Consider the following 12,778-nt stretch of genomic DNA (forward strand, 5'->3'; position numbering starts at 1 on the left):
CTAATGAGCTTCCAAGATCCCACTGACCACACGGTGGTGCTACAGGTGCACGCTGTCCTCAGGCAGGAAAGGCTGGCTTTTCCAAAAATCGGTGGGGATTTTGCTACAAAGTGGACAAGTATGGAAGGCTATTTGTAGGCTGCTGTCATGAGAAAAGGCCTTCACCTCTTCATTTTTAAGCAACCGGCTTGAAGTTGTAGAGTTCTACTAATAATACAGATGAGGTCCAGCCAAAATCCCATGCCTCAATTCACATTCCTCTAAAAGTAGCTATTGCCAGAACGTAAATTTTGTGAAATGTCCTATCCCTGAAGGGGACGTTACCATTACTGAAGAAAGGGGACAAGCACTAGACCTGCCTGGCCAGTTACTAACTCTCGATGATATTTCTTGGGGTTTGTCTTAGCAAACACTGCTTGGTGCCCTTCTACCATGGAGATTCAGCTTTTGATTGTGTAGGTGACAGGTGAAATGTAGCCTTCCCTAGATTCTTCTGACACCGCGGTGAAACAGGGCAGAGCAGAGCTGCCCATGCATACACACTGTGATCCATTCCCAGGAAGCAATGGGTGCATCCACACTGGTGTTTTGGTGTGGATCGGGGATGAAAGTGAAATTCATAAACATCTATCTCTGCCTGCTGTGCCTCGGTTCTCATCATGGAACAGTCTTAGAGTGGGAAAACTGGATTTCTTAAGATTAAACTAAACTGACACATGCTATCCAAGAGCCTAACTCACTCCAATCACTGTATTCAGTCTATCAGAGCAGACGAGCTAGTTAGCAGTAAAAATACCCAACACACCCAAGGTGTGAATGCTGGGTGCTAGGCACCACCCATTTAATTTTGTGCATCTGCTCCTACCACTCTGCATCATTTGTTAAAATAGAGGAAACCAACGATCGCAGAGATTTACAGCACTGTGGGCCCTGCCCTGCGAGAGCCTAAAGAATAAGAGCAGCATGGGATTTGCCTTTTCAAATAGTTCCTAAGTGCAGCAGGAATTTATATTTTACCTCCTGCAAAATGAGATTTGTCGCAAGTGATTCTGCAACTATGCAGGGAAAAAGTACTGAAAATCAGTATACAAACAGGAGTTGGCATAAGAAGGAGCAGAGCTGTTCCTTTGCTATGTATTTAAAGAGGCTATATACAGCCCTCAATTGAAAAGGCAAAGCCATGGAGAAATTCCTCTCCCCAGCTACTGTGAAAAGTAATAAACACACGGCCCAGTGCCAACCTGCAGTCCTGTCCTGGGCAATGCTCCCTGTCTCTGCAGGAAAAGTTCTGCCTGAGGCATAGTGGCGTAAGGACCGTTTACACTTTGAATTGCTACCGTACCTGCCACCTTGGAGTTGTACGCAACTCCCACGCCGCAGATGTTGTTGTTGGCAGCAGCAGACACCTCTCCCGCACACCTCGTCCCATGGCTGCAAAAGGGAAGACAGAGACACCACGTGAACCCCAGCTAATGCACGTGCTGAATTGAGCTGGATCACCGCGATTCTTGTTTTTGCCTCATAGTCAGCTCCCAGCACTTCAGAGGAAAACCATTCCATGGCAAACTGTTGAGTGCTGTACTTGAATACTCGTATGAGCTCATTCCTTCCTGAAGCAGGAGATAATCAATTTCCCCCCTGCAGTATGAGCAATGCTTGCTCTGAGGTTAACATGCATATTTACGCTTCATTTAGCTGTAAAGTTATTCAGACCTTTTCTTTTTAACTTTGTCAAACAGGTTCTGCCTTGTTACCAACTATTAGTCAGTAGAAACAGTCCCTTGACAGAACAGTGTAAAAATAAGATCAATACTAATTCCTTTATTTTTGTGACTTGACAGTGTGATACCCATTATTTTGAACCCCACAGAACAAAGTCTGATTGCCTTTTTGCTATTCAAACATGTATAAGGAGCGTATCCCTGCCCACAAAAAAAATGCCATGGAAAGAGATGGGTGCAACATCAAGCTGGAGTAGCAGAAGGGAGCCACAAGGGTGACTGCACTCCTCAGCAGCAGAGCTGTGGCCCAGCTGGCCAGGCCCAAAGCTGGCCAGACCCAAGGCACCTGCATCCCTCTCCTCTAGTGCCTAATTCCCAGGAGAGTTGACAAGGTGCTCCAGCTGCCAGCTCACGGAGCTACTGCTTTCTGCTCAAGTGGAAAATGTCTCTGCTCTGACATGAAGGTCCAGGTTTGGGCTGACGCACGGCATTTCAAGAACACTTGGCGTCTCTGAAGTGCTTCACAGCTCTTAACAGAGACTCTTTAATTGGCAGTGGCTCTGAGGCAGTCTGGCAGGAAGGCAGATTGCATTTTCCTTACTCCTAATTCATCAGAAATTAAACCACAGAGAAGATAAATATGAACAATATAATCTACTTTTAAAAAATTAGCACAGCAGCAGAGAAACTAGTGAAACCTGTGCTGCTGTCAGGTTTAAGTTTAAGATGTTGAATCAATATGAATCTATCCTACTGCTCACATCAATCCACTCTGTGCACTAAAACTCGCATTGCTCCTATAGCATGCTAAAGATTCATACTATTAGCAGTGCTGTATTATAAAGGCTATACGGAATACCAGATGAACCATCCTGGGAGGCAGCAGAATTGTTTTGTTTTAATCATCTCTTCTCTCTCTCTCCCTTTAAGCATCTCTGGCAAAGGTGAGTGTAACATTAATAAAGGGGTGAGAAGCAACACATTCTTTTTCCTGCTGTACTTGGAAGAATATGTTTTTAAAGGCAGCTCCACGAAAGAAAACGACTGGCCTCGAATGTACACAGTGTCTTGATCACGAAAGGGTGAAGATCTCATGCGAGTTCCTTTTACAAAGGAGGCAGAGAGGAGAGTAATACAGATTTCTTATTCAGCTGCTGGAGAAATTTCTTTCAACAATCAAGCAGGTTTTCCCTCATGCCCTTGTTCAAGGAACTGTGAAAAAAATATACCGTTGCTAGGCATTCATTATCTAGTCACCTGTGGGCTAGCTACAAGTCATGGAGCAGAATAAATGGCTTTGTTAAAAAATTGTCCTGACTGATGCTGGGGTGCAAAAAATCGGTGACACTGCCAGGTGAGCTCTTTCTCTCACAGAGGGAAAAACTGTATTAGGACCTTCCTGGTAAAAAGATTTTATCAGAAGGTCCTCTCCCCCACCTCGCCTCCCCAGCACACTGGCCCACATGATGGAGACTGCAAGCAGACCTGTTCCAGCAGCTCGGGGTTTAGATACCGTGCTGCTGACTGGAGAAAAAAATGATGTGTGAGTTAGTGGAAACGCATTTGGTTGAATTATTAATGGCAAATAGCAGACTTCTCCAATGTAGCCCTATTTGCTGTTCATGTATCATTGATAAACCCATTGTGGTTTCTATGAAGTGACCCATGTCATAGGCACAAATCACATCTTTTCTCTCCAACGTTCACCTCTTCACTATTATTTCCATGTTTAAAACAAGGGGATAGAAAACAATTAAGAATATTTTCAGCTATGAACAAGTTACTTCAAAGGTAAACCACATAGTAGCACGCACAGCAAGTTTTCCATAAACATTATATAAATGCAAACATTTTACATGAACATTCATGAAAACCTAAGGTGGGAGAGGGTGATTCAATTGAAAGTCAGTTTTGCCTTCAGCTGGTTTAAATAACATATCTGTACTAGTTATGAAAATGTCACTCTGCTTTGTCTTTGAAAACTATTATCTAAACCCCACATTTTTTAAGAAGTCAGAGGTGGTACAGATTTTCATTGGGGTTCCTTTTCATCTGCTTTTGAAAGGCTTCTGCAGACAGCAAAGGACAGGATTCATCCTTCCTAACTTCAGCTGTCTGCCGGGGGAGGGCTATGCAGAGCTGCAGTCTCAATAGCTGGGACGATCTGTGTATCTCAACCACTTTAGTTGCCTGCACTGGGCAGCAGTTAAATATGCAAAGCTCGGGGGGACACTTTTGTGGGGCAAATGCCATCCCCTTTTTACTCACATGACATTGTCAGCTTCTGAGCATTTGAGTGTTTGCACAAGGAAAAGCGTTCCCCTACTTTGGGGAACGTGCCACTCTGCCTGCATCTAAACATGCCAAGAACCAGCAGTAGTGCTGTGGCTCCTCCTTGACACTTGTGTCGTTACACTGCATGTAGAAACAGCTGCTAAATCTGTTTATACAAATTCTCAATTATTATGTTGTTTCCATTGTATTGACTGAAAAATGAGGAGGAGGGGAACAGGTGTTTTTACCCTGTTAACGAGCACTGTCTGGAAGCCAAGGGGAGTTCCTTCCTTGACTCAATGGTGTTTTGTTTGGATCCATAATAAGTAAAGGACATTTTTACCTCTGAAGAATATAGGTTTCCAAGATAGTGAATAATTTTTTCCCAGCTAACTCTTATCTGGGTGAGAGAATATACAGAATACAAAGGCTACAGGAGTGAAAATTATTCATTATTTGTATCATGGCAGAAATTCATAATCTCAGTGCTCTGAGATGGGGAACCCTGAGTTGTGTCTTCTGCATGCTCGCAACAAGAAATCAGAGGGTTGTACAGAAAGGCCAAGCTATCTCTGACTCCTATGGGCGCCTCTGCACTGCACAACACGGTACATGCCAAGGTACTGAATGTGGTTCAGGAGAAGTGGGTGTTAAAAATCACAGGCAGTTCCCAAAGTGGTTCCTAAAAACCAGAGTGCTGTGGAGCTACCTCTGCTTTTGGGAACAGGGCTTGATTCAGGTTCCTTCACTGCTCCCACTGCTCCTCAGGCTCAAACACAGCCCTGCCCCATGTTGCACCCAGTGTCCCCTATCCTGGCTTGGTCCCCAAGCTGTGGGTCTGAACACAGTCAAGCAGTCAGTACAGTAAGCATGGGAATAAATCCCTTGACTTCCCAGTCAACTGTTACAGTCTCCCTGTAAGAGCAGCTGAACTGCCCGACTGCAATTCCCTGCCCGAGGCACCACACTGTCCCCTTCCAAAACCCACCCTGCTTGGTTTCATAGGCCAGTGGCTGTTAGATGGAAAGGCCAAAGTGCTTACAGCATCCTTAAAAAGCACAAAGTGGAAGGGGAATCTCTGCTTACAAGCAGAGCAGCTGCGATTAATGAAATACTCCATGCAAAAACCTCTCCCTTTTTTTCTTAAAGTCTAATGACACTTTGCACATGCAGCTGGCAGCTCACAAAAGCCCCTTGGTTCATCTCTTTAAAAAACAGTCCTCTGCTTCTTGTTCCACAAATCACTTGAATTGCTCACACAGAAATGTATTCTTTATGGAAAAAGGGATATTACGCTATCCTATTTTGAGTGTGATTGTCCTGCATGCATAAAATTCAATGGGAGATACATCACTGACTGCAAACTGAGCAAGACGGAGCCTTTATTGCAGGTTTCTCTGAATGGCTTTTCTGTGTAGCTACTCTCTATTCAGACGCACCTTTGCAGCTACACATATGGATAGACAGACTGTCATAGACAGACAGTTGTAACCTACCAGTAATAATAATTCAGGAGTCAGAAGTTATGACAATTGCTTATATATGAGCACATCAGCTTGATTAACAGTATAGCCAAGAAATACACAGAGAGAAACACAACTACTCCTGAACAGCTGGATATCGTGTGTTGGTTTGCATCTTAGCCTGGAGAAAACATGAAATCTTGCTTCTTAAAGCCTTCTTGAATTGTGCAGGCAGGAAAGGGATGCTTTACTGAATGTGTTGCTCCTGTGATTTACCTTGCAGGGCAGAAAATTCCCTGTCTCACCAAAGAAACCTCGATGTTCGTGACAAAGAATGCTATACTTTCTACGTCAGTTTTTTCTGGAAAGAATAACAAAGGAAATCAGCAAAGCAATCTCTGCATTGCTTTTCTCCTCCTGACTTGCTGACTTGAGCTCCCCATCCTCTCAAGAAAAGAAATAGAAGAAAGTGTTGCAGTTCTCTGAAAACCTGAGTCATGTTGTTCTCAATATTACAGATGCTGCTCACCCTCGATTCTTCACTTAGGTGCCTGAAGTGAGCCAGAGGCACCTGGGGCCAGAGACCATAACCTTTACCACATCCAGGATGCTCAAGGCCCATTTTAAGAGACTTTAGGAGGTAACTCTGCCTCCAGGGCCACCCTGCAGAACACGTGAGGACTGCGAACTGTGCCCCACTATAAAATACTTGATAGCAGCACAATCAGTGTTAATGGGCCTTGGCAGAACACACTTAGTTTTATGAAGTTCCACACTGAAAATGACAGAAGCTACCATTACCCACTAAAGTTAAATTTAATTTTCCTCCGTGCTGCTCCAGAGCTAAGTGATATCTTTCTCCTACAAAGATCCTTTGCATAAATAAAGCGAGAAAGGCAGCAGACCTTCACAAATTAGAGCCCTAGTCTTTCTCTGACTTTCCATTCACTAATTGGATTCATACTAGTTTAAAAGTGTTAGATGTCCTTTGCCGAAATGAAGGAGAAATCTCATTGGCATCTTGCTTTGGCTGAAAAATGGCAGGACTACAAAGGAGGACATCACAGCTCCTCAATCTGTTTGATCCATTCCAGGAAGCCTGCGTCTGAGGTGGAAGCACAGCCGCTCCACATCTTTGTTGTGCCATTCTGACAGAACTAAAATTGATTTCTTTAGAAATAAAAACAAAAAACCCATACAAAACTCAGAGGCCATCCATACACCCATACTAAGTTAGAGATGAAAACCACATCAAATAGGCCTAAAATATTTTTTGATAAGCACTAAGACTGAGGCCTGAAACCTTTGAAAGTTTTCAAATCCTCAGTGCTGCTGCTATTTAAATGTTGGTAACATCAATTATATTTACATCTAGAAGACATTTGGAAATGTCTTTGAAAATGTCCTGAAACAATTTTTGCAAATCCTAGCCAGAACCTGCCTGAGACCCTGGGCAGTATGTCGCAGAGCCAGAGATGCTGGATGCTGAGATTGCCAAGTAGTAAACACACCTTATGGCTGTGCCTCGGACTCTGCACCCTTGACTACCTTAACATCTTGCTATGAGCAGTTAGCCTGACAGAAAGGGCTTTTTCATGGGACGGATGCAGAATCCAGGGCACACACTTTTTGAAAAACTGTCAATGTGTGTTTCTGTTCCATTCTAACCAAAAATTAATTTTGGGAAACAAAAAAGGTCACATTTCCTAAAATCTGAAGCCTCTTCTTTTGGGCCATTCTTATTTATATCATACAGAGAGGACCAGACGTTCACCTGCTGGAAACTGGCTAAGTTCAGAACATACTGAAGGAGGAGTGGGTCTTGGGCAATCATGATGTGTTAGAAATATCACAGCAAGCACAGCTGCACTGTTGATTCCAGGTTTACAAACACAACAGAACAGGTTCCCAGTCAGTGTACATGGACTTCAATTCCTCCAGCAGCTAGAGTATCTCAGAATCAGCTCTGAAATGCTACCCACGTACACTGTCCTTAAATCACGGTGAAAAGACAGATGATTCGGAACTTATGTAAGATTTACTTGTTTTTAAACTGGTCATTCTACACCATGCTGCTTTTCTGCCTTAGTCTATAATCTGATGAAACTACTTTTTTCCCCCAAAAGCCTTTTCCTGTCTCCAGCTTACTCCCTTTAAAATTAGCTAGCAGCTAGCAGTGATACTGCCTCAGACACAGTAGATGGGAAACCGGTCAAAATTGTATTAAATGTATACAGATTTGGGCTACCATAATGTCCTAGGATAGCTGACAGAAAACGGCACGCAGCTAGCACCCATTCAAACAATTTACACATATACTCTTCTGAAGCAGCAACTTCATTTATAAACCGTAAAATGGTTGTTCAGCATTATCTAGAGGCTACCTAAAAAAATGAAGTCAGAAGTAACCTCTAATTTTCAAGCAGTAGTGAGACTGCAGCTTCTGTTTTGGCAACCACAGAATTGAGCAGAAAAAGGACATTCCACAAATATCAGCCAATACTTGTAATTTCTTAAGCAAACCAAAGTGAAGAGCCGGCTGATCAAAACCCATTTACCTGTTAAACCAGTCATCTGTGTAGCGGGGGTAGGGGTAGGGATCGTTACTGCTGAAGTCGTAGCTGGCTTTGGCATTCTGCAAAACACAAAGAGGTTCAGTAAATCAGCAGAAAAACAGATGTGCAGGGCAAAGTGGAACACAAACTGAGGGGGAGCTGAGAATCATTAGTAAACTTTGCCCTCTTCATTCTGTGAGATGCATCTGGACGCAAACTGGTCCCTGTTGTGCTGTGCATTTCCCACACCAGCAAGCCTGGGGAAAGATTCTTTCTGGGGTGCAAAGCCTCCTTTGGACCATTAGTACTTCCAAATAGCACGGCTAATTGTGAGGTGGTGTGAGAGCTCGGGCTACTACTGAGGGACTGTTCATCAACACTTACAAGAGTATTTAGGTATTATGCTACTTGGTGTGGCACAACAAAGGTTAAACCCTGTTTTCCAAGCAGTGGTGGAAGTGACCAGACACTTGGGTCTTCCATCATAGAATTACTTTTTAAAAACTCATTTGTGGTACTACAACAAACAGTCAAATTTCTAAAAGCATTTCAATGCCTAAGAATGTAAGTTTCTCAAAATTCAAATGTGAAGACTGCATTAGTGGTCAGCACATATGCCTGAAAATCCCTTTGCATATTTTCTTGGTCCTTTAGTTGTCTGAACAAATGTGGCTTTCAGATGCTTTTGAAAAATGTCATCCCATGTCTCTGCTTTTCATATAAATCTAAATCATTCCTGATTTTGCCCCATCAGCAGAGTTAAGGACACTCAGCAACTTTCTGATGCTGTATCTGAGAAGCAAATGGAAAGTTACGGAAAGTCAAGTGCCATCTTCTTTTTTCTCTCTTAATGAAAAAATAAATAAAGGGTGACTGAAAATTAAGCTTTTAAAAATATTTAGAAGCTTCCTCTCAAGTGTATGTTTACAGTGTTTATATTTTAATAAACACCATACTCAAGGAACAGAATTATGTTAATTCTTAATTAATGTGTACTTGTATTCTTGTTTCAGATTTGGCTGAGCATGCTATTGAAGATAATTTGAGACTCGTGTATGAATAGCTTTGCTCCTAAAAACATTCCCCTTCAGCAGATTCTCAGTTCCTGGGGTACAGGAATAGACAGCCCATTGGTAGCACCAAAGTCTTTGGGTTTTGGATTCAAAACCCCTAACTCTCAAAAACTCTTGTGCCAGAATGTAACGGGGACAACATCGTCCTTGATCCTTGGAGGGTAAAACTAAGTATCTTTCAAGTTACTGTACAGTAAATTTTTTGGGTGATCATTTCAGGAAGCCATTGAATGGAGCAGAGATTTGCAGAATGTTTATCACACGGCTTGATGCTGTTTTCCAGCTCAGACATAGCTGAATCCCTTTGTGAGTATCCTTATTGATGCCTCCGTACCTCTAAACTAAGGCCCTGATTTTGAGCCTGAAGATGCCTTCCAATAATGTCAGCTATAGCCACAAATTCTCAGTGCTTCTAAGTCTCTGTGCCCAGATGTATGTTTAATTTACCTCTTTTAATTACCGCAACTGCTTACACAGCACTTTGAATGGCATAGATTTGTATGAGCTAAGAGTACACAGAACATGAGTTTTCGGCCATGGAAAGAAGGGGAATTTGACAGTGATCTATAAAATCATGAAGAGCACAGGGAAGGTGGACAGGGAGTTATTATTTACTACTTCTCATAATATAAGAACTAGTGGGAATCCATAGAAAATTACCAGAGGGGAGATTCAGAAGCAGCAGAAAACAAGAAGTAACTGTTCCACAGAACGTATGAGTTACAAAATTCATTGCCCCCGAGCAATACAGAGGTTAAAAGCCTGAATGAAATAAAGAAGCAGTTAGACAAATTAACGGAAGATAAATCTGGAAGGGGTATTAGATGCTGTGTTTCCTCCTTCTCCAACAACCATAGAACAATGAATGCTAGATGCTGGGAAGCCATAATCAGGTAGATAACCACACAGTCTCTGACCTGGTGACCATACTGCTCCCCAGGCATCCGCTCCTGGCTGCCGTCGGAGGCAGGATCTTGAGGTACAAGATTTTGGGCCTCACACAGTGCGCCTGGCAAAAGCCATGTGGCACAGACATCCCATCTTAATGCAACAGAGGAAGTTTGGATTCTGCAGTGTCCAGGGGAGCTGTGACAAGGATTTGTGCAAGGGGCCAGGTTTCATCCAATACATGGCAGTAAAAAGAAATGAGCTTGTCAACAGAAGATCCAGCCCTGTTCGTTATTAACGAGTGTAGTATCTACTCCTAGCAGGGCAACCTGGAGAACCACATCCTATGGTAAAGTCAAAATGGAAACGATGACTCTCTCTGAGTAATTTAATTAGCAGATAAAACCTACTCTGTCACAGAGTCTAGCTTGGCAACCTTTGGAGAGAAATGCATTTCAATCACAAATTAAAGAAACTTTCTTACACTACCACCTTGGACTAGACGTGGCCTGGAAACTATGCAGACTGCAAATAACTAAGCTTAGTTCCAGGGATTTCAGATAATTTCTTTCAGGTAGGTATGGTCTAACTCAGTACTAAATGTATATTAGTTCAATATATTGCCAGCTTCTTTTCTAGTCAGAACTTCTGTTTTCACTCTAAAAATATTGTACAGATGAGAATTTAAACTCAGTCATAGGTCAGCTGTGGTTTTTTTTCCCCATCTGGAAGAAATGCAGTCCTATTTACATAGACCCTAAGCTCAAAGGGGGCCTGGTGAGGCTGATTTTTCAGGACATCATCAGATATGCAAGCACCTCGTGGTAGCTATCAACCACTCTTGACTCTAGAATTCCCTTATGCAAAGAATTATGGATGGAAAAGCCCTTCTAGCTGTGCAGATGTACCACTCATGTCCAGAGTAGTGACAGGCAAAGGGATGCCAGCACGAATGATTCAGCCGCCCTACAGCAGACTGCAGCTCTGCTGTATGTCCCATGTAACCAAATGTCAGCTTATGGAAAGGTTGCTTTAGTCAGGCTATAAACAAAGTTGTGCAGCACTCTTCCACATCCTGCAGCTCTTATTCGCTTGATTTTGGATCACTTCACTCAAAGCAAAAAGATATCTAATGTAGCAGGAACCATCCACAAAGTGCAAAATTAAGAATAAATCTTGAAAAGAAAACAACTGCTGACTGCACAATTTATCTTCATTAGGGTCTTTGAGAAACGACAGTGAGATTCAGCTTCATGAAGGAATATTCCGCCCACACTATGGAAGCAGTGGAACGGGTAATGAAACAGCAGTGACAAGTACAAATGGACTCCTTCAAGTTCCTAATTTAAAGATTAAATCCCCAAATATCTAATCCTCAACCTTTTTAAATTTTTTTTTTTTTAAAAAGCATAAACAAATTAAACCAGTTTCAACACTGGACCAAAAAGGGAACTGCTTCAGTGGACAACTAAAATATTTCATCTTGTGTTTTGGGAAATTAATATTAAAATCTGTGGTCTGCCACTCTCCTCCACAGGCTGGACTCCCCAACAGGCAGCAAGAGGGAATTTATTGCTAACATGGAGATTTAATCAGGGTAGGAACCTGAGAGGTGGCAACCAAAACCAGTTCAGATGAGGATCTACAACAGCACACTGAAATGAAAACATTTAGCTTTTCAATTCAGGTGATTCAGTTTCCAGTTTTAATGCCAAACTAGTCTACTGGCAGTTGCTTCTCTTAGACTTGAAGTATCTAAAATTTGGTTTTCAATATCTAAGGTAGTTGCCTGTTTTTTTTCTCCGGAGAGCAACTCAAGCCACCGATCTTAGGCACTGATCATAGATTGCGGTCTAGCCTTAGACTACTCGTTAGGCATACAGTGTTAGAACGAGATGAATCCTATCCCTCGTGTTCGATCAAAATCAGTTCATTGTTGCAAAGCAATTTGAACCTGATGTTTATCAGTCACCATCTATGCACAATTACTTATAAATAATGTCTATTATATAATAAAAATGCTATTACAGAGAGGAATGGTATTGTATTTTAAGGTATATCTCTATTTTTGCTTTCTAGCCTCTACCCCAAATAAGATGCTAACAGAAGAGTACTGGATCAGATGATGAGATTCTTTCAATCGTTTATTAAGTAATGTCTTGTATACCACAACACGAATAGATTACTTTTGCCTGTGTATAAAATTCTGCTTTCCTTAAAAATAAGCTTAGGCTGGCATTTTCCAAAGAATTGCCCTGTACTTTTTAAAATACATGCAGTAAAATCTTCTGTGTAAAACATTCATTATGTAAAATACGACAATAACAATAAATCAGTTGTCCCATGTGTTGCTCAGATGTGTAATAAAATTATGTACCAGGAAGCCCATAAATTTTTATATGGCTTTACAAGCCTCTGAAAAGTAATTCACATATAGTTCTCTTTTTCTCCGTAACTCAAGAAATGTGCCTATGCTCACATGCTAGTCCAGGAGACAAACAATTAAAGACACATGTCCCGCTGGTCACAGTCTGATTGTATTCATGACATTAAAGCACTGGTGAATTTAGCCCAGAGATTTGTATCTTTTAGAAGAAGAGAAACATTTTTAACACAGGTGGCATCTGGTCTTACCCTCTTCAGGCAACTGCAAATCCTTAGAGATCTGAGGTAGAAAGATACCTTTTGCTTGTTTGATTTCTTTACTGATCCAAAGAGCGAGCAAACCCCTGGGCTCAAATTACAACATCTTGGAGAAACTGTACTAAAATAACACCGAGCGTCATGTGGTGGAAAAATGAAAT

At 42.0% G+C, this 12,778-nt stretch overlaps 1 protein-coding gene across 1 annotated transcript in view; it reads right to left on the bottom strand.

Annotated features, from left to right (window-relative positions):
* The window catches only part of PCSK2 (proprotein convertase subtilisin/kexin type 2), a 107,295-nt gene that overhangs the window by 25,966 nt on the left and 68,551 nt on the right, over window positions 1-12,778 (bottom strand). The window contains exons 6-7 of the mRNA XM_076335045.1: window positions 8,017-8,093; window positions 1,343-1,431 (exon numbers count right to left, since the gene is read on the bottom strand). Coding sequence (XP_076191160.1) covers window positions 1,343-1,431; window positions 8,017-8,093 — 166 coding nt within the window. The remainder of the gene's footprint in view (window positions 1-1,342; window positions 1,432-8,016; window positions 8,094-12,778) is intronic.

This window comes from Aptenodytes patagonicus, chromosome 3 (genome assembly GCF_965638725.1).
Source record: "Aptenodytes patagonicus chromosome 3, bAptPat1.pri.cur, whole genome shotgun sequence".
NCBI lineage: Eukaryota > Metazoa > Chordata > Aves > Sphenisciformes > Spheniscidae > Aptenodytes > Aptenodytes patagonicus.